The sequence below is a fragment of the Notolepis coatsorum genome, assembly GCF_963971535.1.
Source record: "Notolepis coatsorum genome assembly, chromosome: 17".
Lineage (NCBI taxonomy): Eukaryota > Metazoa > Chordata > Actinopteri > Aulopiformes > Paralepididae > Notolepis > Notolepis coatsorum.
Window position 1 is genome coordinate 64,998,086 of NC_140181.1, and position 25,944 is coordinate 65,024,029.

At 43.7% G+C, this 25,944-nt stretch overlaps 1 protein-coding gene across 1 annotated transcript in view; it reads right to left on the minus strand.

Moving 5' to 3' along the window:
- Positions 1 to 25,944, minus strand: part of gnai3 (guanine nucleotide binding protein (G protein), alpha inhibiting activity polypeptide 3) — a 75,405-nt gene that overhangs the window by 3,997 nt on the left and 45,464 nt on the right. The window contains exons 7-8 of the mRNA XM_084333748.1: positions 2,629 to 2,782; positions 1,132 to 1,324 (exon numbers count right to left, since the gene is read on the minus strand). Of these exons, the coding sequence (XP_084189874.1) occupies positions 1,134 to 1,324; positions 2,629 to 2,782 (345 nt within the window). The 3' untranslated portion in view covers positions 1,132 to 1,133. The remainder of the gene's footprint in view (positions 1 to 1,131; positions 1,325 to 2,628; positions 2,783 to 25,944) is intronic.

Genomic DNA, 25,944 nt, shown 5'->3' on the forward strand with positions numbered 1-25,944 from the left:
CAGCTAAATGACTAAATGTAAATGTAAATGTAAATGTCATATATGTTATGATGAATTGAAAATGGGGGACCCTGATGTAAACAAGACGAAAGTCTTTCACTAGTCTGCATTCCCTTAACAATTGTATGTATTGAGCTGTACTGTACTGTACCCATTATGCAATCTGTTAATAAAGTTTTCAATCAATCAATCAATCAATCAATCAATCAATCAATCAATCAATCAATCAGAGCATCATAAATACAGACAGTAGGCATGACATACATTGTATACTGTCTCTGGTTTATTCAGTCACACAAAGATAAAACGTCTACAATGACATGTAACATCCAGTCAATGATCATAGTAACGCCAATAAGCACAGATGTATTTAAATATGTATTATGTAAACATTTAATAGATGGAAATGTGCTCAATAGAGTATACTAATGTTGTAGGCTCCAGTAGGTTATAAGGTGCTCTTGAAGACGTAAACACTGAATATGTGTAGCTGGTAGAGGGGCAATGATAACACTTTTCAGGTCTTTTGTTTTTTGCACGATTAATAAAGACATTTCACTAGTATCTCCCTGCTCTGTGCAAGAGTGCCTGAATAATCCTTATAATATATCAAAAACATCTATTTAAAAAAATATATACAATATTATTTTGATTTATTTCCTCAAATTACCCTATTATCACATACTGTAACTTGCATTGATCTGACACAATTTCCTATAATTTACAATGTATTTAAATAATTTATAGGTGGGTAAACTATTTCACAAATAAAAAGGTGGAAAGATTTAGTTTAGGGGGGTTTATCCTCCATTACATCCCTGCTCACACTTCAGCAACAATGACCTTCCTTCTCCCTGTTATTGTTTATCATCCTTCGCCTGCCCGCCCCCCCCCCCCCCCCCCCCATCCCATGGCACATGGCACTATTACACGCCTGTCACAGAAGAGGGATCCCTCTTTCTTATACCCCCCCCCTGGGAGGTATTCCTTGTCTTGACTGAGGGTGAAGGTCAGCAGGTGTCCCTTACTAAAGCCCTTTGAGACAACTATGATTAAGGGCTCTACAAATAAACTTGACTTGACCAGAACAAGACGGCTGTAATGGAAGTAGAGAGGGGGGGGGGGGCTGACCTTTAATACAGGCCACACTCTTTCAGGTTGATCTTTATGATGACATCTGTGACGGCGTCAAAGACAAACTGAACATTCTTGGTGTCAGTGGCACAGGTGAAGTGGGTGTAGATCTCCTTCGTGTCCTTTCGTCTGTTCAAGTCCTCAAACTGGCACTGGATGTAAGAGGCCGCTTCTTCATACGTGCCGGCGCCTAGGATGAGGACGACGAGAGGGGAAAAACAGATCAGAAATACTCAACAAAATTAAAGGGATTCGGATTTGATGGTAGATTTAGATTAGAAGTCTATGCTGTTGAAAAGGATAGACCTTTATACAAAAAATATTAAAAACTTCACTCGCCTGTGTTTTGATTTCTGAGAAATGCTGTTAGCCTCCTTTTAGCATTTTGTTAGCAATGCTAGTGCAAGTCAATAGTGGTATGTAACCTTTAATCAAAATCGCAACCAAGTCTTTTCGAACAGTGCTATTATTTATTTGTATTATTATGACTAGAGCTTGTAGAAGTAAATGGAATGCATGTGACATTGGGAGAAACTAAAACACAGACACTGACAGTGAACACTTTTTGAAGATCTGATTCAGGGGCTTGATACGTGATTACTGGGATGAGATTAGTCATTTAATTTGAGTATTAGAATCAAAGTCTTCAAGTAATAGCTTTGTTCACCATGGAGAAAAAAAACACATGGTAAAACACAACAACAATGCCAAAAAAAATAGACATTTGGTGCAAACAGAGCAGTAATGTGTGTGTACCTTCAGCAAGGCTAGCTAACTAAATACACTCAGTCTCGGCACAATACCGTGCATTTCAGAGCCAAAGATATGTGTAAATGTCAGAATCCACCAGGAACAACCAAGGTCTGGGTTATCCAAACTGACAGGCACGGGATAAAATACATCCAATACAGTCTAACAGGGAAGCAAGAGGCATGAATATTTAAAGCCTGGATTTAACGGTTATCCACAATTATTAAATATGGGACCACAAGACAGTACCTGGCTTGTTAATATGCAGTTTGGTTTTCAGTTATAAGCAACATAGAAGCTATCCAGGATATGGCTATGATCTGAACATGGCTATGTTATTGAATTACATTTCAGCTCAGGAGTAAACTGCTCAGACGACGGCCGTTTCTCTTAAGACTGAAAGTATTCAGATTTGTTAAAGTATGCGGCATGCACTTCTGAATTGAAGTGTGAGGAGGGATTTTAAATTAGAAGCTAATAGATAGACCACAGCCACATAACTGTCCTTCTCTCTGGAGACTAGGGTCTACAGTATCTTGCTAACAACCCATGCAAGCCAATTTGCCCGACACCATCAATCAATGTCAAACATAAATAAATCACAATCCATGGTGAAAAGAAAAGAAAAAAAGTTTATACTCAAGACTGATGAAAAATCTGTCAAAACACCCAAGAACCCAAGACATACCAAAAAAATAAAAAAAAAGAGCAGCTTGACCTGCATGTTTTACGCCAGTGCCTTACCAGAATACTCAGGGTAGCAGATGGTAAGGGGACTCCTGCCGATCTTCTCTTCAAACAAATCCTTCTTGTTGAGGAAGAGGATGATGGAGGTCTCTGTGAACCACTTGTTGTTGCAGATGGAGTCAAAGAGCTTCATGCTCTCGTGCATGCGGTTCTGAGGGAAGAACAGAGAGAGAGAGAGAGAGAGAATAAAAATGTATCCACCTTGTCAATAGTTGTACGTTGTCATAATATTGTCTTATAAATTCCAAATGATCCAATGTTTAGAATTTGATCACAGGGAGGAACAGACGATATTGACAGTGTTCACCACTATGTTGTATTCTAATGTGTACTCACTGGAATGGGTAATAATGTGTCATTTACATTTAATTGTAGCATCTCGCCATTTTACCAATTTCTGTTATGTTTTAATTACACTCGTGCTGTGCAAAGTGTTCGAGTGAGTATTGCAATCACTGCTGCTCTGTCTGTCTGTACCAGTCAGAAATTGTGCAGTTTTGATACAATTTGGATGAAACCTAGCACACAACCTGACGGCAGACCAAGGACCCAGATTCCCAAATATTTTTCAAATTCAAATTTTCAATAATGAGGGTAAGCATAAATGCAAGAGGTTGCTACTGAGCTTCACCTAGACTCCTGTAATCAACTGAGTTATCTGGCAACACCTTACAACATACAGTACGACCATGCCAGAGTCAGTCTCGTATTGTAGGTGAAATATCTATGCATTAGAAATTTTTTCCCAGCTGATTTCTTAGTTGCATCAATATTGTACTGTCAAGAACAGTTTCATGCTTGTAGGTTAAGTACCATATTTAATATCATACATAATATATGGCCAATTGTCCATCTTGTCATCAGGAAATGCCCACATAATTAAAAGCTGAGAAATCTAGTGATCTATGCACAAAATCTTAGGTACAACAAGATTGTGTTCGCTAGGCAACTTGTGTTTAAAGATGAAGTATTTCGAATGTTTGCTATTTGGCCAAACGAGACGGCTGGTTTAAAGTAACGTTCTGGGGAAGAATGCACATTATGGGCAGAAGACACAGTCTCTGGAGAAGGAGATAACTTTATTTTTTATTTTTGTGAGATACAAATGAGTGCCGTCAGGTGATTACATTTTTTTTATCTAATTAATTACAGGATTTGTAATTAATTAATCTAATTAATCGCATAACCATTTTAGGCCTGATATTTTATATTCTATAATCATATATCAAATTGCATGTGTCCAGATGGCAGAATTCAGTACTGTATCTACAAAACCTTCTGTTTAATCATCTTCCCTTTATTAATTTACTTAGATTTTTCAGGTCTGGTAAATTTTAGCATGGTGTTATTCACAGTAAAAAAAAATTGAATTGATATTCTCATTTGGTTCATTACAATTTACTCAAGCCTAGTAACAGACACAGTATTTCTGACACTGGGAATACATTCCCTGAGATCCATAGATGTCCCTAGAATCAGATACGAAGAACATGCAAATGGACCATTTAAAAAAAAGTTTGTAAATGTTTATTCTACGTTCTTATGGAATGAATGAGATAAAAAAATAAAATAAAATAAATATTATAAAAAAGAATTACATTTCTTTTTGTTTTAATTAATTTTGAGTTGATTTTCATAACGCGATAATTTGCTGTGTAATTAATTAATCAATCTAATTAACGCAATAAACTGACAGCCCTAATACAAATGCTTGTGCACATTTATCGGATAGTTGTGGTTATACTTATGCTGTTAGTTTTAGCAACTTTTCGCCGCAATCAGACGCTTAGTTTTCTAGAATCTGACGACGGAAAACCCTGCGGCTGCCTGGACAAGTGGGCTAGCTAGCTAGCTGGCTAGCTCTGCCCGCTAGCTCACAGACACCGGTCCCTGTCTTTTCTCCGCAATCGCACTGGGATACTCCACAAGAATCAGCGGATCCTACTGAGTCTACTCCCCGCATCAGGCCCAGTTTTCTGGGCCTCGATGGTAAGTCCTGACCTCAGCTGGAGCTGCCGGTACTGCTAGCGATAGGCTACTAACCCTCCTGCTAGTGCATAGCCTACTAAGCTAACCAAACTAGCTAGACCAGTGGTTCTCAACCTTTTTACACCAAGTACCACCTGAGAACGTAGCTGGCTTTCCAAGTACCACCATATGACCGAAGTTAAAATACAGTCTAATCAGCTATGCACAGTTCACGCAGGAGGCACATTTATTCCTAATATTATTTATTGTTAACTTTCGTCAGACACAGCCACAATTGAGAACATAACTCTCACGTAGCAAGTGAGAAAATTAAGAACAACTGTATTTCAGCAAATGTACTAAATATGTCAAACTTAAATGTAAAAATGTCACATACTGTTTGAACACAACAAAGCCACAGCCACTGGATTACAAGATTTACAGTGCAATGACGATATACTTTTTTCTTTTTCAAATGTAGCCAAGACACCAGGTGTAGGTCTCTTACTCAACAATCAGTGTTTTTCTCATCTCACCCACATCTAGACACACATCACCAAGAGAGAATTGTACACATAGAAATAGAGATCCTTTTTTAAGTTCTGTGAAGCTGAGAAACATGCCATGTAGGCTTCATTTTACTCACTCATATCACGCAGAAACTACAAATGATCAATTTCACATGAGCAAGACAAGAGACAAGCAACTTACTGAAACTAATGAGTGGTGAAAATGAGATCTGGACTGCAGTACACATGCACGGTCTGGTTTGAGAGCAGTGGTTGAGATGCGTAAAATATCGAGCAGGTGGGAGTCAGTCTGGAGTCTGGACCTCACTCACGCGACTCTTGTTCAAGTTCATAACAGAGAATGTCTGCTCACAGATTATATGTAGAGCCGAACAAGCTCAGCATTATCTTTGCAAATGTTTGCATTTCTGGGTATTTACCTTTTATCCAGCTGTCGGTAAACTCTACTCTACCCTCTACTGGACTCTTATCCATCCCCAGCTCACGCCTCAGCACCATGGGTGCCCGAGCATTCAGCTGCTCGGCTCCCAGACTTTGGAACTCCCTGCCCCCACACATCCGACAGTCAGACTCACTCTCATCATTCAGATCACAATTGAAAACCCATCTGTTCAAACTCGCATATTCACTATAACCTCAGTCACTGGCCAATACCCCCTGCTGTTTGTTTGTCTGTTATTTTAACTTCACTGTTTTTTATACTTCTTGTTGTTTCTTATTATTTTCTTAACCTTGTTTTTTAACTGCCTTGCAGACTGGGTATACTCACTATAACTGTACCCTGTGTGCCACCGTTTTATATTTCATATATATAAATTTTTTTTGTCTTGTTTTTAACTCCACTGACACTTTTGTCAAGATCATTGTTTTAATCTTGACTGTTTTGTTTTATGCCCTGTAAGGTGACCTTGGGTGTTTTGAAAGGCGCCTCAAAATAAAATGTATTATTATTATTTAAGAGACCATTTACAACTGTAGAAATAGAATTGAATGTGGTGCAATTGAGTGTTGAGTGAGCAGTTACAGTAAAAGTCAGCAGTTCCAAAGTTGACGTAAATTATAGTGAGGTGTTTTGCTTTATGGCAGGATTGAAATATAGCGCTATCCTAATAACACATTTTCATAGCTGATGTTAAGCAGATGGGTAGGGCTTTGTCTGCTTGTGTGGGTATAGGTATCCCCCTGAGTGCCCTTCTAGTTGGAATTTGTTTTTATCTTAATTTAATCATCAATTGTATGTACTGTACATTGGCTTTATGTTGCAGACTTGGAAGAATAAAGCTAAAACAAACCCTAATAAACAAACAAAAAAACCACCAAACAAAATACCTCCTCCACTTAAGGATCAAGGATATGATATGATATATGATATGATATTAGCATTTATAATGCGCCCCCCAGTCAATTTTTACATCGGTCCGGGGCGCAGCCCGGGGAAAAAAAATAATACGAATAAATGGACAGGACAAAGAAACAGGGAACCAGGCAGACGGACAGACAGAACATAAGAACACCTCAGACACACAACACAACAGCAAAGTAACTAGTGATCATCCAGAGGGGGAGCTTATTCCACAGTGTCGGCGCCATCACTGCAAAGGCCCGGAAACCCTTTGTCACAAGTTTGGCCCGCGGGACCCTCAGACACAGTTGGTAATTTGATCTGAGGGACCTGGAGCTGATGTGTTGGACCAAGAGTTCCTCAATGTAGGCCGGAGCGAGACCATTGAGGGCTTTGTATGTGAAAAGCAGAATTTTAAAATGTATTCTCTTCCTCACTGGGAGTCAGTGGAGAGAGACAAGGACTGGGGAGATGTGGTCCCTCATTCTGGTGCCTGAGACCAGCCTGGCAGCAGAATTTTGAATGCGCTGGAGGGGGAGGATGGTTTTGTCCGGGAGACCAGAGTAGAGGGAATTACAGTAGTCCAGTCGTGAGAAAATGAGCATGGTGATGACTTTATGAAGGTCGCTGGGGGAGAGGAAGGACTTGATTTTTGAGATGATGCGCAGTTGGAAGAAACAGGACTGTACTACTGATCTTACTTGTTTATGGAAATTGAGATCCGAGTCAAATAAGACCCCAAGGTTTCTCACATTGGGTTTCACCAAGGAGGAGAGGCTTCCCATGTTTCTGGAGCTCTGAGTGACTGCGGTGGGGGTGCCAAACAGAATGATCTCCCCCTTGCTCTCATTTAACTGTAGGTGGTTTTGTGACATCCACTCCTTTATGTTGCCTAGGCAGGTCTTCAGGCGGTCTAGGCCGGTGGAGTCAGCTGTTGTGAGTGGGAGGTATATCCGAGTATCATCGGTGTAGCAGTGGAAGGAGATGTTGTGCAGAGTGATATTATAGCTATGGAGACAATCCTGCATATCAGGCCGATACCGGGATAAAATAAGGTATTGGATCAGATAATTTCCCAGGCTAATACAAATATCCAATACCAGGAGCCATGACCAACGTTTGATATCTCAGGTATCAAATCATGGCGACTTCTTTTTCTGCATTTTAGATACACAGAAGCATGTCAGATTTAACTATAAAGGAAGAAAACTATCTGCATGTGTGCTTGCGTATCCTTCGCATATCTCAAGAACCGTTCATCCGATCAACTTAGATAGCTTTTCCTCCATTTAGAATTTTTTCCTATAGGGCAAAGAAAACTTTTTAATTTGTTTTACCTACTTTCTATAGAAGCATCTAAGAATGAAGTTCTATGGAAAGTAGGTCTGCATTCCCTTAACAATTGTGTGTATTGAGCCGTACTGTATTGTACCCATTCTGCATCTGGTAATACAATTTTCAATCAATCATTCCAATAATACACAGTTGGATGTGTTAGTTGGTTGGATGCACTTCAAGCTGCTTCCACATGAGGCAACTTCTCTCAATCATTCCAATAATACACAGTTGGATGTGTTAGTTGGTTGGATGCACTTCCGATCTGCTTCCACATAGAGGCAAATTGTCTTTTTTGTAGTTGTGGGAACAACTTTTTCTGGCGGATGGTTTTTTCAATAAATCTTCGATTAATGTGTGTTTATTGTATAGAAATAAGGTTGGATGAATGTGGCAGTTGTATAAAATCTTTACACCACTTGCAGTCGTGATTTGTGAACAATAAACCATGCCTAGGGGGGTCTAATGACCCTCGGCTGCGCCTCGGGCCTAACGACCACCCCTAGGCATGGTTTATTGTTCACAAACCACTCCTGCGCGTGGTAATAATAGGTATTATGTTTCATCATGAATGCATGAAAGGGGGGGGGGGGGGGGGGGGGTAATTTTTTTATGTTTTGATGGCCAGTAACGGCATGACCACAGACCTGTGGTCATCCACGCAGTCCATCTCGCAGGTCTCTTCATATAAATATCTTGGGATTTTTGTCGATAACACACTAACCTGGAACACCCATGTAGATAGCCTGTGTAGCAGACTACAACAACGACTGCACTTTCTACGTCGCCTTAGAGTTCATGGTGTAGATAAAAAATGTATGTTACTTTTCTACCAATCTGTATGAGAGTCTCATCAGATACGGTATTACAGCTTGGTTTGGTAACCTGTCTGTATAATTAAAGTCCAAACTGGCCCGTCTGATGCAGACTGCATGGAAAATCATAGGGGTGAAAGGTCACCCATCCATGCAGTCTATTTTTGAACAGGCTACTCTAAAGGCAAGCCAATAGAATAGTCTCGGACCAGGGCGGTCAGGTGGCGTAACGGAGATTGCGTTCGTCACCAAACCCCGGAGCGGCTAGATTCGCCTGTTCGAATCCAGCTCACAGCTCCGGGGTTGTCACTAGTGGTCTGCAAGGGCCTTGAAATAAAGCCCGAGCCCTGCCCGAGCACGTGAACTTCAGGCCCTGCCCGAAAATAAGCCCGACTGTAAATAATATTTTAAGCCCTAGCCCGCGTGAAAACCAGAAAAAAAATTATTATTATTATTAAAATATAATTTTTTTTGTATTTGTTTTAAATATTCTAAACACTTTATATATTAACTTAATAAATAAACAAAAACAAAAATGTCCAATAGGTCTGCCTAAATAACGCATATCACGCTGAAAACTAAGAAGCATTTATGCCTCCCTCCCAGTGCTCGCTTATAGAGCAGCCTCGTAAAACGTATTGAAGGCTATAGAATCTTCTTTGACACACACACGACACACAATAGCCTACTCAGTCACTATACAAACAGAAATCAGATTTCGAGCAGAGCAACATATGAAAAGCACAACAAAACGGTAGCGAGTCCGACCCAGCAAATAATAAACATCACTCACCACGACATCAGCAACGCGTTGAACAACTTTAACAAAACTTCTCCAACTGGCTACATACATCCAAGTACAAATAAAACGTTCGCCAACTGGCTATATTCCAACACAACCAATCGAGTTGTCCCCGGCCTGAGTTCTCCCTGCGCGCTGCGGTAATTACATCCAAATGTTTCTCTGATGACAGCTTGGCGCAAAAGAGAAAGCGAATCTTAAAGGAAAACGAAGGTTATCCTATAACCCTAGTTATATGAAAAAAAAAAAAAAAAAAAAAAAACGGCGGTGCCCGGCCCCGGCTGAGCCCGAATTATTTATAAAAAAAAAAGCCCTACCCAGCCCGAACCCGCCGGGCCGGGCCCCGTCGGGCCTGGGCAAGGTTGCAGTGCACTAGTTGTCACCAGCTTGGCTGGCCGTTCACACTAATACAATTGGCAGTATTAGAGGGTGGGAGAAGCTGGCGGGGTGGGTCCGGGTCGTTGTAAACAGACTTTTTCTTTGCCCCCCCCCAGCACTCAATTCTTTATATAAATACTATATATTTTTTTCCTATTTTACGGTTGATTCACAGTAAAATCATGACTGATATAGAGCAACAAACGACAGGCCAGGTTATAGAAAAGGTGAATTTGAGGCTTGATGCGACAACTGAGCCTCAAAATAGAAAGGTCAAAAAACAAATGGACAAATTGATATCTACCTGGCAAACAAGAAATTTACTTCCAAAGAATGACGAACTTGCCCTTACGAGGACACATAGACAAGAAATACTGGACTATGAGAAGGGAGAATTAACTGTCAAAACCATAGAATGGGAAAAGGCGGGAAGACACAAGATGGGGCAGGCCAAGGCCGCTCTGGACAAGGCTGAGCGGCGTATGACAAGAGTCTCCTCTCTCTTGCTCCACTTCAAATACGCAATACCTACTCAAACGGCAGTGGGCCCTGTGTTTAAGGACATAGATGAGCTGGACAGACTCAATACACAGGCCCAGGCCAATTCCACCATTCATAAAGTACTGACAGTGGAACAAGCTCCGATACTTCCACGAACTGACTTAATCCCCTCACCTTTAGAGACCGGCTCTTTGACCTCCTTGCTCTATCCTAGTCTCCCTCTTTCCCCGGCAGCAGCACAGGCCCCCGAACTGTATAGCACAAATCCCCCTGCGTACGCACCGCACAGAGCCCCTGCTGGTCTGGAGATGATTCAAGCCCCAGTGATACACATCACCTCGGGGGTCCTAGATGTGGCTGAGACAGAGAGTGACCGTAAATTGACACACTTAGTTGAACAGGTTGACAGGATTACACGTAATGCCCCACACCCGTTAACAGACCTCGGCAACCGCTATGGCAGAACCGGACAAGGGGGGTCCTCTGACACAACTGTACCCTGGGCTAAAGATAAACGGAGCACAGCGTGCAGTAGCAGAGTGTCTCTAGATGAGGCAAGTGATGCAGAGGATGCAGAATGTCTGACAGACAGAAGGACGGGCTACAGCCCTGTTATGGGAATTAACAGGCAAGAAGAGGAGCACCATGAGACGAGAGAAGTGGAAAAGATCAGTGTGATAAAGGGAAGACTGAAGATGCAGGCGAGAGGGGGTGAAACGAAGGGGGGATCATACGACATTAGCGGAGGAGAAATGCTGATCCAGCATCAAGGTTATGACTCCCTTGCAACACCCACGAGTGGCAAAGACCAGAGGGGAGAAAGGGGGGATGGGCAATTCTCCACTCAATGCCCACTGATGACTAGCCCTACAGGACATGCCTATTATCAGCCATGGAGTCACAGAGACATGGACTCCCTAGTGGCCAAATTGCCCCCCTTAACCAAGGGTGGTCAGAAGTGGGTAATGGAACTTGAAAAATACACAGCAGGAGATCGCCTGTGCTTAGGTGACCTCCGGGCGTTGATGGGAAGAATAGAAGGGCGATTGCCTGCTAGGCAAACCGATCTGCTCGCTCAATGCAGTATGAATCAAGACCAGGAGGACTTCAACATTCATAGACCACGCTATTGGGCAGCAGTGAGGGACCGATATCCTACTAATCGGACACTCACTGCACTGGCCAGCCTGAAAAAGGAATCAAATGAGGACATTCACACCTTTCTTAAACGGTGTGAGGATGTTTGGTTGGAGTATACGGGGGAGAGGTATGACGAAACAGAGGCCACAATAATGGTGTGGAGGAGTGCCGTAGTTAAAGCTCTCCCAGAACCGGTCCGTATCAAATTGGACGATATCGTGGGGTTGGACACGAAAACTGATGGGGAATGGAGGGCATTTCTCATACATTATGACATTAAAAACCAGAAGGCACAAGGGGCGAGTGAGGAAGAGATGAAGAATCTGGCTAAGAGATTATTAAAGTTTCAAGTTGCGGAGAAGGACAGTGAGCGAAATCAAGGGAAGAAAGAGAGGAGACAGATGGTATTGGGGTCCGCCTTGAAACAAGAGCCTCAAGAGGCGGAGATGGCAGTTGCGCCTGGTGGAAATGTGATGACACAACAACAATGGCCCAACCCCATGCAATATCCAATGTATGGGGGAGGGGCCATGCCCAGACAGGGAAGAGGCGGGCAGCAGCAGCGGGATGATGCCTGCTATCTCTGTGGAATGCGGGGTCATTGGGCCAGGAACTGTTGGGGTCACAACCAACGGGGAACCACCAGGGGAAACCAGAGACCCTTTGGCCCCAGAGGAAGAGGGGGTTTGCGCGGCTATCAATCAAACATGGGTCCGCCGAACATGCAGGCAGGACAACCACCTTCCCCCTACTGGACTCCTCCTGCATACCCTGGTCAGCAGCAAGTTCCGCACCAGTACACACAACCACAGTATGGTCCAATGCCACCCAATGCTACGCAGTTGCCTATGGCTGCATGGGGAAATTAACAACAATGAAGAGGCCCAGAGGGTCCAGCCACGGGTGAAACACTTCATGAACCAATGGTCACCTATTTAATTGAGGGAGAGGACATCCAACTAATGGTGGATACGGGAGCTACAGTTTCTGTCCTTAACAGTCTCAGGGGTAAAGTCCCACCGCTGTCCTCTCATACTCTGAGAACGGTTGGATTTTCGGGTAAAGCAGATGAACAGAAATATACTACCCCATTGGTCACACGAATAGGCAGTCAAACCCTAAATCACTCATTCCTCCACGCGCCACAGTGCCCAGTCAATCTAATGGGCAGAGACCTCCTAGTTAAGTTAGGAGCTGTCATTTTCTGTACTTCTGATTGTATCATTTTGCGACTCCCGGGAAGTCATAACAACGCTCCCATCACTCACCACTATGGACAAAGGATATTAATGTTAGGAACAATTGACACCCAACAGGAAATCACTCAGGTCTATTGGAGTAGGCTGCTTACTACTGAGGTTGACACGCCTGAAATACAGAGACATTATATGATGTGGAAACCATGGATAAATACCCTAGGGGCGTATAGGCCCCCGTCAGATCCCCTACACTCGACATACAACTATCTTAGGAGGACTGATGAGGAGTATCAACAGGCCTGGGAGCAAGACAAAGAAGGCCACACTGAGACAATACAGACATCTGACATTATTGTGGGTCCCCAAGGGGTCGCTGCATATTCACATCTGACCCCAGAACAACAAACATGGTACACTTTAGACGCAGACGCCACACCCCATGTCACCCTAGCGATTGCAGTGGGGTATGAAGCTAGGTCCCTGGGCCTTATGATGAAAGAGGCCCTCACCTGTGAGTGGATACCCACTGCATTCTCCAAGGTCTTCACAAACCCTGTAAACAACATGTGGAAAATCCTCCACAGAGGCACAGATAAGGGCTTGTTGGAGGTACAAGAATTGGAACGTGACCATGGACGAGAACACACAGATCACCCGGACACTGAGACATGGCTGCGTGCTGTGCCGTCCAAACTGTGGACTACGGGGCCATTCGATGTGGGTTGTGTGACACACAGAGGAGTATCAGTTACCCTTAAGCCTGACCAATATCCCTGTTGGTGGCCGCAGTACCGCCTTAAGCCTGAACAGATTGTTGGGATAAGAGACACTATCGAGGGGCTCCTGGAGGTCGGGGTTCTAAGATACACCACATCCCCATGGAACACACCTATCCTACCAGTACCCAAGGCAGGGGACAAGGGGTGGAGAATGGTCCATGACTTAAGAGAGGTCAACAACGCAACAACGACAGAAAACATTCCTGTACCTGACCCCTATGTGGCGCTACAGAACATCAATCCATCACACACCCACTTCACAGTCATTGATCTAGCAAATGCATTTTTCTGCTTACCCCTCGACCCAAAAGTACAAGATATGTTTGCCTTTACCTATGGAGGCAGTCAACTCACCTATAACAGGCTACCACAGGGCTATAAGGACAGCCCTGGGCTATTCAATCAGGCCCTAAAGAGGGACCTGGACACCTTACAGCTTCCTGAAGGGGTCAATTTGATCATGTATGTAGACGATTTAATCCTGGCCTCGCCTACGGCTGAGGCCTGTTTGAAAGCCACCACTGACCTACTGACACTACTCGCCGAGGTAGGATACAAAGTGAAGCGAGAAAAGACACAAATAGCGAGAAAGACTGTCACCTTCTTAGGACGACTCATCTCAGCTAACAGCCTGACATTGACTTCGTCACAGAGAACATCTATACTCTCACACGGTAAACCGAAGACAGTGCAACAGATGTTGGCCTTCTTGGGCCTCACTGGGTACAGTAGGACTTACGTGCCAGACTATGTGACTCTAACTCAACCACTCAGAGACATGATTGCTGAAGCAGGGAATAGAAACCTCACAGCAGAACTGGAATGGACAAGGGAAGGCGAGGAGGCCTTCACTCAGACCAAGCAGGCGCTGGCACAAGCTGCGCATTTGTGCACACCAGACTATACACAACCATTCTACCTTGATGTTTCTGAAGTAGGAGGGGTAGTGAATGGTGTCTTGTATCAGAAACAAAGGGGAGAGAGGAGGGTGATGACATACCACAGCTCAAAGCTCGACAACATAGAGCTAGGTCAGACGGGATGCGCCAGACACCTGGCTGCACTGGCCAGAGCTATTGAAAAGATAGCTCATGTAGTCATGTGTCACGCCCTGAAGGTGAACACCACACATGGAGTAGTTGCATTTTTGAGCTCTAAAGCTTTTGCATTCTTACCTGTCAGAAAGATCAGGATTTCAGAGTCCCTTACACAGCCACACATTAGCTACGAGACCGGAAAAGCTAACATGGCTTCAGGATTAGCCTCTGATGACCATGAGCCACATGACTGCAGCTATATAGCAGAGCGTGATTTAAAGATCAGGTCAGATCTGTGGGAGGAACCGATACCAGAGCCAGATATGGTTCTCTTTTGTGATGGGTGCTGCTACAGGGGTGAGAATGGGAATATTGCTTCTTATGCCGTGGTAGAACGTGCCAGCGTCTGCTCAACTGGCTGAAATAATAGCATTGACAAGAGCATTGGAACTGGCACGGGGTCAGAGGGTAAACATCTTCACTGACTCTGCATATGGCCACATGGCTGTGCACGTAGATGGCCCACAATGGATTAGGCGGGGTTTATTACCTCTCAAGGCACACCAATAAAACATGCAAAAGCACTTAGGGATCTCTTGGCAGCAGTCCTCCTTCCCCTGGAGGTGGGGGTCATGAAGTGTAGAGGTCATCAGAGTTCAGACACATTTATTGCTAAGGGGAATGATGCAGCAGATAAGGCAGCAAAACTTGTGGCAGGGTACAAAGGTCAGATGATGTGTTTACGTGAGGCAGAGGAGCTGGAGTTGACAGAGGATTCAATCAGGGAGCTGCAGCAACAGGCTGGTCCATATGAACAGAACCAGTGGCTGAGAAAGGGAGCTACATGTGTTGATGGGATTTGGAGAGCACATGATGGCCGCCTAGTGGCACCAGCTAAACTGTGTCAACTGATCATAAAGCAGGCACATGGCCCCACCCATGTGGGCAGACTGAGAACTACTAAAGAGGCAGAGACGCATTGGTGGCACCCATATTTCAAAGAGATAGTGGAGAACTTCATTGCAGACTGCCACACCTGCAACGCCTTTAATGTAAAGAGGACCTACAAGTGTCCTATGGGTAGGTTCCCTGTCCCAGATGCGCCTTTTAAAGAAATCTGCATAGACTTCACAGATATGGGAGCTGAGAATGTTGTACGTGGATATAGGTACATTTTGGTTGCAGTGGACAGGTTCACCCGATGGGTAGAAGCCATCCCCTGTAGGAAAGAGGATGCGGCCACAGTTGTTAGATGGCTAAGAAACGAGTTTGTCCCCCGTCATGGGCACCCGACCTTGGTCCGAAGTGACAATGGAAGTCATTTCACCAGTCACAAACTGGCAATAGTGGAAAAACAGCTAGGCATAGGACACAAATTTGGGGCTGTTTATCATCCGGCCTCACAGGGCCTTGTAGAACGAGCAAACCAAACTTTGAAGAGGAAAATGGGAAAAAAAGTCATGGGACTAACATGAAGTGGGTGGATGCACTTCCCCTTGCGCTAATGTCCATGAGATCTTCCCAGAGTGGAAGAACTCACCTTTCTCCCCATGAACTGATGACAGGTAGACCAATGCCAGGCCCACCCAGAGAGGGGGGTATTGGTCCAGCGTTGAACATATGGGATATTGAGGTGGAAGACTATATTAGGGCTCTCACTAAAATCACTCAAGTCTTGTCTTCACAGGTCCAGAACGCAGAGCCAGCCGAGGAGACACCGGAACAGACTCCTGTTAAACCTGGTGACTGGGTAAGAGTCAAAGTGCACAAGAGAAAGTGGACTGACCCTAGGTGGAAAGAGCCTGCCCTGGTAGTGGAAGCTACCTCACACGCTCTGAAGGTAAAAAGTAAAACAGGAGCTAATTGGCACCACCTCACACATTGTGTACCTGCACAGGAACCCTCTCCTAAACTTGAAGAGGTTAGACACGATTTGGCCGTGCTGGAACAAAAGAGTAATGAGAATCTGGCTACCTGATCTATTAGAATCAGCAATATCAGATGACATTCTGTCTGATATAGGACAAAACATGCTCGACGACATCCTTAATATAACATCCCCTTCTTCTCACCAAATACAACACCAGAACACAGTTGAAAACATTACTGAAGTACGCCATATCTCTGTAAAACTGAGTAGGGTAGTAGTGGGTAGTCTGGCAATCACAGTGTTTTCCTTACTACTTGCTGTACTTTGTTACGGAATAAGATACCTTCTAAAAAATGGAAATGGCGTCTAAAGATAAAAAGTTCACATGTCTTAGGATCAGTCTGGTGATAGGATGTCTGTTAGTTTTTACCCTTGGTCTGTTCTGCTATTGTTTCTCATCCAACCCCCATGCAGTGCAGCAGACTATCAAAGAACCCGCTTCCCGTGACTACACCCAGAGACGCGGTGTTAGAAAGGCCAGATACATTATGGACGTCAGGTTTGAGGAAGGGAAGACATCAACAGTGTTGATTGACGCATGTATATTGGCTGGCTGTAGAGGAAATCATGCTACATACTCCCAGTTGAATAAACGCATCTGTGTTTCCCATGCTCTTCCATGCCATTCCCCCACAGACTCAGCTTGGGACACTAAGGGGAGCAAGGACCATGCCTGCACGCAGGATCCAAAGATGAGATTAGACGAGTCTGGGCGCTCGCTTAAAGACAGACTGACTGTGATCAACGGACAACCCCCACCCAGCTGTAAAGTAGGTTCATGTAACCCCATTCTTATCACCCTCGTAAATGCACAGGTGGGGGATGCCGTTGATCTGGTCGTAGGTATTCCGGGTGTGGGATATCCAGATTTCACAGGACCATTTAGACTGGTGATAGGGCCCCCGAACACCCCACCCCCCCTAGTAGAGGGAGTCCGACCCAGACCATTGGCCACTGAGCACCCACAAGTCACATATGTTCGTATGGGTTCGGTAGAGGACACCATAGCCATAGAGACAGGATATACTGAGCCAAATATGTGGTTGAGATGGATGCTGTTCACTGCAAAACTGAACGATGTGTCTGAATGTGTAATCTGTGCATCAGCCAGGCCCTCGTTGGGCACAGTCCCCTTTCCTGTGAGCATGCGGGAGGACCCCAGAGGTTTCATGTGTCTACTGGACATGTTCCTCACTAAAAACGTTGTTAAACCCAATTGTACCGCACTCACTAAACTGTTTCCCCCCGTTGAAGTGGCCCCCATTGCTCCCCCGTTTACTCCCTATCTGGGGGCGTACACGTGTATCACCAGGAGGGACAGAGGAGGCAAAGCAGTGGGGGAGATAAAGACATGTGACACACAACACAGTGTCAACACACTGAGTACAACAGGAGACTTGTCAAAGATGCGCTACGCCAGGACGGATGTCTGGTGGTATTGCGGTACAGACATACTCTACTCCATTCTCCCCGATAGATGGTCAGGTGTATGTGCCCCTGTTCAGCTGGTTTTGCCCTTTTATGCTATCCCCTATACTGCTGAGGAATTAAAGAACACAGCGGCAGGGGAGAGGGTACTCCGCCCCAGCCCTCGCCGTAGCAGGCGTAGGGCCCCTAAAGGCTCCTTTGACGATAGCGTTTATCTTGATTCCATAGGCGTACCAAGGGGGGTCCCCGACGAGTTCAAGGCCAGGAACACAGTGGCCGCAGGGTTTGAATCTATTTTTGTTTGGCCCACAATTAATAAGAACGTAGATTGGTTGAACTACGTGTTCTACAATCAGCAGCGATTTATAAATTACACGAGGGAGGCTTTTGAGGGGGTGGCGGAGCAGCTCTCCGCTACCAGCCTCATGACACTCCAGAATAGGATGGCGTTGGACATGTTAATGGCTAAGAGGGGCGGGGTCTGTTCCATGTTCGGGTCCTTATGCTGCACATTCCTCCCCAATAATACAAGTCCAGACGGCTCGGTGACCAAGGCCTTGTTAGGCTTAACGACCTTGAGTCATGAGCTTAAGCGGAACAGTGGTGCAGCAGACCCTTTCGGTGGAGCGATGGAGAGGTGGTTTGGTCGGTACAAGTCTATGTTTGTCAGTATGTTTATGTCCCTCGCTGTTGCCGGTTATGTTCTTGTCTTGGTAGGATGTTGTTGCATCCCCTGTCTCCGTTCATTGACCAACCGGCTAATTACTACTGCACTTTCCAAGGAGAAGGATTCCTCCTTCTTTCCGCTGTTAAAGGGAGACGGCGAGCCAGATGGGCACTCGCTGAGGTTGGCGGAGGACGATCGCGGGAACTACGTTTCTCTGTATCCTACACCAGGGGCACTAGATGCCCATGAAAATCTCCCTGATTCTGTGCATGCTCATGTAAATCTCCCTAATTCTATGCAAAGTCCCTTCAAATGTGCCACTCTCCCGTATGTCTCAGACCGTATGCCCCGTGTACAGACCGTATACCCCACCGTATACCCCCCCCCCTGCTGTCCCATCTGCCCCATTCCCTCCGTTCTCTACTCCAGCCCCTCCTCCCAGTGTCCCCTCTGCCCCATTCCCTCCATTCTCTACTCCAGCCCCTCCTCCCAATGTCCCCTCTGCCCCATTCCCTCCGTTCTCTACTCCAGCCCCTCCTCCCAATGTCCCCTCTGCCCCATTCCCTCCGTTCTCTACTCCAGCCCCTCCTCCCAATGTCCCCTCTGCCCCATTCCCTCCGTTCTCTACTCCAGCCCCTCCTCCCAATGTCCCCTCTGCTTCGTTCCCTCTTTACTCTCTGACTGTACAGGACGAGTAGGACTGAGAGGCCTCTGGGCTGTCCGTTGCCACGTGTTACCAGATCGTGATATCCAGATATGGGAGGAAGCTATGCCTAGTCTCTCCTCACCGGATAACACAGACTCTCCTGTACCTGATACCGGGAGAAGAAGCCTCATATTATAGGACTCTAACCTGTTCTGTCTCCTACTCTACCCTCTCTCTCATCTCTCTCTACCACACCAAATTCTCTCTCTCCTCTGGGCCCCCAAATTTATGTGGTCACACTCCACAAGCCCAACTAGGTTACGTGCAAGTCTGATGTATTAGTGTTGGTCATCCCATACGAACCAGAGAAGAAGCCTCATATTATAGGACTCTAACCTGTTCTGTCTCCTACTCTACACTCTCTCTCATCTCTCTCTACTGCACCAAATTCTCTCTCTCCTCTGGCCCCCAAATTTATGTGGTCACACTCCACAAGCCCAACTAGGTTACGTACAAGTCTGATGTATTAGTGTTGGTCATCCCATACGTTGAACATTGTGATTAGAAATATGTCCAGAGATGTGCTGAGATCCATCATGGACGTCGGACGGCGGGGGAGTTTCATTTTTTGGTATTTTTCTGTTTTTTAAGGGGCCTTTTGACGCCCAACACCCTGATTTGGGTTGTTTTTATTATACACTGTTATGTTATGTTTGACAACTCACAGTGAGTCTGATGTGCTGTGAGCTGCGCCGAGGGCCGTTACCATAATAGCGGGACTATGGGACGATGTGTGCCTTTTATCCTCCAATTATGTCATAGTATTAACACTTTAACTGCCGGGAAACACTTTACAGCGTCATTCCCGGCCATGCTCAAGTTGCCGAAGGACGCTTTACAGCGTCTTTAATATCAATATTTCTAAAATCTGTGATCGGATTCATATTTCCCCTCCGCTGGCCTGAGATCCACCAGGAGGACCCACTGAGCTCTCTGGCGGTTCAGGAGCGCCATCTGGTGGCCGATCGGCGCAATCGCCAAACAGGAAGTGCTATGGAGGTTGTGCTGGTCGGCCATATTACTTCCGGGCACTCGGTTTGGCTGCCGGCACTCTGGCTCGTCACAATATAATAGCAATCCATTGCCAATAACTCGATAAACAACATGATTTGGACGTATATAGTATTATATAAGCTGGAAATGGTTCATCAGGATAAACATCCCATAATCGAAAACGGTCTACACCACGCTGATCGTCCAACGGCGCGAGGAAGATCCGGTGAGATTCAGCGTTATTCTTGAACGTGTTCAATAACGCTGCCCACGGAATTATAAACGATCCCCCGCCCATCCGGTCATCATCAGATCATACGTAGATCATTCTAGAAGTACGTCCAATTGAAATTTTTTATATCGCCCCGATTGCCATCAAACTGTATTTCATCATCAATATAATGCATTTGGGGCTATAGATCACGTTCTGGAGAAAGCTGCAGAAAGAGATGAAAACATACTTATACATTAGACCATACTTTACTATGAATATGTGAATGAAAAAGTTTAACGTTGCTACACAATGAACAATACATATAGGACTTTGAATGGGCCCTAATAATGGCAATGTAGCAATAGAATTTAAAAAGTTATAGCCATGCAAATAAGGGGTACTTATCCATAGACAAATAGAGCTGGCAACCCATGGTATAGCATGAATTTAACCTCCGGCACCCATAGTGTTAGCAAGTTATTATTCAAGTGTGTTCTTTAATAGGCCGTACTTTCTAGGCCGTGGATTGTCTCGGGAGGTTTTTGGCCACATGCAGAGGACTCTGTCTGATGTGACAGGTGGAGAGGTTGATGATTGTGCCATTTCTCTACCATCTCGTGCTTTTTACGGTGTGGATTGGGTCGGCCGGTGTTTTTTTTTTTTTTTTATTGTTTGGTTGTTTGTTGATGATTTTGCATAAGGTCCCCATCTATTTAATTTTTTCCCTACCTAAAGGTAGGGAAGGGGGGACTGTTGAAATATGACATGTATAATCATGAAAGTTATAGCAGAGACATTCTACATGTATAATCATGTAGTTTTATAGCAGAAGACATTCTCCCATTTATTACACTATGCAAAACCTAGTTCCCTTGGGTTCTCTCTCTCTGGCACAGCCAGACCACTCACAGATCCTCATCAGTGACCATAAAAACTCACACACACACGTTGCAATATCCTCATCTTCCCTAAGACACATTCATTCCCCAAGACACAACGCTGGAACATATAGCCTTAACTCAACTAATTTGACACGAAATGCCACAAGTGACTAAATTATGACTTGACTAGGATTACCCCGCGATTAGAAGACGGGGCCAGGTAGAGTTTAAGTACCAACGATAAGACACAGACACATATAAATCTCTTTCCCTCCCTTTCAGAACAGACCCCCACTTTAACTCTCACACACCCAAAACACATCCCCCCACACACACACACACACACACACACAAACACATCCCACACAAACACATCCCACACACACAAACCAACACACACACCAACACACACACACACACACACACCCAAAACACATCCCACACAAACCAACACACACACACACACCAATTATATGATGTGCCATGGAGAGAGGAGATAAGGGAACGGAGGAAGGGGAGGACTTCACTTTTTTCATTTGGGAGCACACACTTTGGCCGGCCGGTCAGATCACTCTGTGTTCAAGAACTAGTATTTTGTTTATTTCACCTATTATACCTTATTCACTTTTTATACCTTGTTCATTAATTTTTATATAATAAACTACCTCAAAAGTGTTTCATTCTTTACTTCTTTTTTAAATCTTATTACCGATCGGGTTTGAAAGTCTGCAAACTCGACACTATACCCACCCAACCACCTCCAATTGAAATCGTCACAGCAGTAGTTTGTTTATACTTCAGAAGTATGATATTTAACCCTTAGACGTCTAACCTAAATAGCTCCTCCTGAGAATTTCCCCCTTTTTTTTTGTTACATAATATACAATTACAGATTCATACCTTCAAAATAAGCCATCAATTGTCAAATTTGAGACGATAGTTTTCAATCAATGTCCTATCAAACATTCTGGTACAGTCATTGCCAATTTGCAGCAGGAGCCTCTGAAGAGAATTCAGTGAATTCAGCTAATGATAAGGGAACTACACTCCTTCCCAGAATTCAATGTGATGTCAATGTTAATTTCAATGACTAATTCACACCATGAAACAAAGGCCCAGCAGGGAACAATTACGGCTGAATGGGGGTATAGTGTGACTGATCAATACAGGCAACACACACTTTGATTTGATGCCATGCATATACACACACTAGATAGACAGAGGTTTAGATATTTAGATAGATATATAATAGTAATATAATAGAAAGAGAGAGAGAGAGATAGAAAGAAAGAAAGAAAGAAAGAAAGAAAGAAAGAAAGAAAGAAAGAAAGAAAGAAAGACAGAAAGAAAGAAAGAAAGAAAGAAAGAAAGAAAGAAAGAAACAGAGAGAGAGACATTTATAATAATAATAATTATTATTATTATTAAATAGAATAATTTTCTATAGGCTTGCCGTGGTAGTCAGTGATACTGGTGTCATTCTGTGTTCAGGCTTCCATACTTACTGATCAATACAGGAAACACACACTTTGATTTGATGCCATGCATATACACACACTAGATAGACAGAGGTTTAGATATTTAGATATATAATAGTAATATAATAGAAAGAGAGAGAGAGAGAGATAGAAAGAAAGAAAGAAAGAAAGAAAGAAAGAAAGAAAGAAAGAAAGAAAGAAACAGAGAGAGAGACATTTATAATAATAATAATAATTATTATTATTAAATAGAATAATTTTCTATAGGCTTGCCGTGGTAGTCAGTGATACTGGTGTCATTCTGTGTTCAGGCTTCCATACTTACTGATCAATACAGGCAACACACACTTTGATTTGATGCCATGCATATACACACACTAGATAGACAGAGGTTTAGATATTTAGATAGATATATAATAGTAATATAATAGAAAGAGAGAGAGAGAGATAGAAAGAAAGAAAGAAAGAAAGAAAGAAAGAAAGAAAGAAAGAAAGAAACAGAGAGAGAGACATTTATAATAATAATAATAATAATTATTATTAAATAGAATAATTTTCTATAGGCTTGCCGTGGTAGTCAGTGATACTGGTGTCATTCTGTGTTCAGGCTTCCATACTTACTGATCAATACAGGCAACACACACTTTGATTTGATGCCATGCATATACACACACTAGATACAGAGGTTTAGATATTTAGATAGATATATAATAGTAATATAATAGAAAGAGAGAGAGAGAGATAGAAAGAAAGAAAGAAAGAAAGAAAGAAAGAAAGAAAGAAAGAAAGAAAGAAAGAAAGAAAGAAAGAAAGAAAGAAAGAAAGAAAGAAACAGAGAGAGAGACATTTATAATAATAATTATTATTATTATTATTAAATAGAATAATTTTCTATAGGCTTGCCGTGGTAGTCAGTGATACTGGTGTCATTCTGTGTTCAGGCTTCCATACTTACTGATCAATACAGGCAACACACACTTTGATTTGATGCCATGCATATACACACACTAGATAGACAGAGGGAGATATAGATAGAGAGAGGGAGAGAGGGAGAGAGAGAGGGAGAGATAGAGGGAGAGAGATATATATAGGTTAGAAAACAACCTGGGTTCTCAGACAGACAGACAGACAGACAGACAGACAGACAGACAGACAGACAGACAGACAGAGAGAGAGAGAGAGAGAGAGAGGCGACGTCATCTTTCCTTCACTAGCACCGTGTTTACTACAGCGCGGGTGACGGTGACCAAAACACCAAACTCGTCACACAGTAGCCAGTGGCTGATACTGTAGTTCACGTATTCATAACTCATATACACACACGCACTCTGCCATACTTAGTTAATGTTTTAGCGCGATGTGGGTATACAGGACTGTCGCTGCAGAGTTTCTGTTGCACATAGAAGCAGACTCGACACAAGTTTCGTCTTGACGCTGCGTCTCAGCGCGCACACACACACATACACACACACCACATTATTCTGCGAAGCAGCTCAGTGTCCCGTGGATATTATTGCAAGAGATATTTCATACATATTATGAAAAGCCGATGCCAATCTGTTGTTTAGAATTTGGATGGGGGGTAGCGAGTCTCTGATACCTCTCACCTCTGCGCGGGGGTCGAACACCTATTCACAGCGCACACGCTTCTCTTGTGTGTGTGCGCGCGTGCGTGACGTGCGTTTCGTGACGCGCTGTAGTTCTCTGGCAAACGCAGATAATTACAAGCATACCATCTAGCAAGAATTAAACGTAGTTACAAATAGTATTATGTTTAGCAAGTAAGGAGACATATATAGTAAATCTCAAAGCACTCGAAATTGTCATTTTTCTATTTTTACAGATTTCTGAAAAGCGCGACTTCCAGAGCATTTATGAGTCATTCTAAATCCCTTTGTTCTCCGCCCACGGGTCCAAACAAGCCCCGCGACCTAAAAGGGTTAAACATGGTCCCCAAAATGAATGGAAAAAAAAAACCACGGTATGGTACGTACCTCGGTTTTGAAGTCAAGGTTCGGTACGGTTTTCGGTACAGTGGGGGAAAGTTTGGCTTTCCATGTTCCACTCAGGGGTGATGTAGTGTGCAGTAACTAATTGTACTTGTAGGGCTGTCAACGAATATTCTATATTGAAATTAATAATCGACTTGTAAAAAAAAAAAGATAATAATAATAATTATATTAGATTGTGAAAAAAATAGCCCCCGGTGGGCGGTCGTTAGTGGTTAACATACCGTTGTATTCGTTCGGTACACTACACAGCCGTTCTGTACGGTACACACTGAAACTTGTTAGGTTCGGTACGGATACGTGTACCTTTTACACCCCTATTCACCACGGTATAAAACGGAAATGTATTGATGAAAAAATAATCAGTTTTTTGCATGTTGACCGGAAGAAACCCACTGACAATCGACGGCGTTAGAATATAAAATATAGGTTTAGCTCTACAAACAAGGTGAGCGTTTACATGGGGTTAATGGGTGGCATGGCCTATGCACTTCCCGGAACGGGCGTGGCACTCAGTGTTAAACCCGGAGCCCTATTTTCTGAAAATCCGCCTAAAATACATACCTAAGTAAATGGATATTGCTCCACTTCTACAAGGTCCATTGCATGTTCTTGGTATCTAGGGACATCTATGGACCTCAGTGGATGTATTCCCAGTGTCAGAAATATTGTGTCTATTACTAGGCTTGCTTAAATTGTGATGAAATAAAGGAGAATATGAATTATGATTTTTCATTGCATCTTTGACAGTGAATAACACCATGCTACAAATGACCAGACACGAAAAACTGCCACTGAGCTCGTTCAATACCTTCTTGAGATCACGTGTACAAAAAATTATAATAAAGGGAAGATGATTAAACAGAAGGTTTTGTAGATACAGTACTGAATTCTCCCATCCGGACCAATGCAATTTGAAATATTATTAAAGAATATAGAATAGCAGGCTTACAAATTATTCTTGAATACGTTTGAAAAATAAAACGATAATTTTGTCAGACAGTCTGGAGAGATTGATTTATGACGTGATGTCATCAGCGGTCCGCCGGCGGACCGCACGGGCGGAAGAGTTTAAACACTGTAGCAGCTCAACTGGAGAGGAGCTCAGATGATCATTCTGAAAAGTATGTAGTGCTTTTTTTCCTTCTCCGATCAGCTGTGAGAAAGTCCGTGGGAGAAAG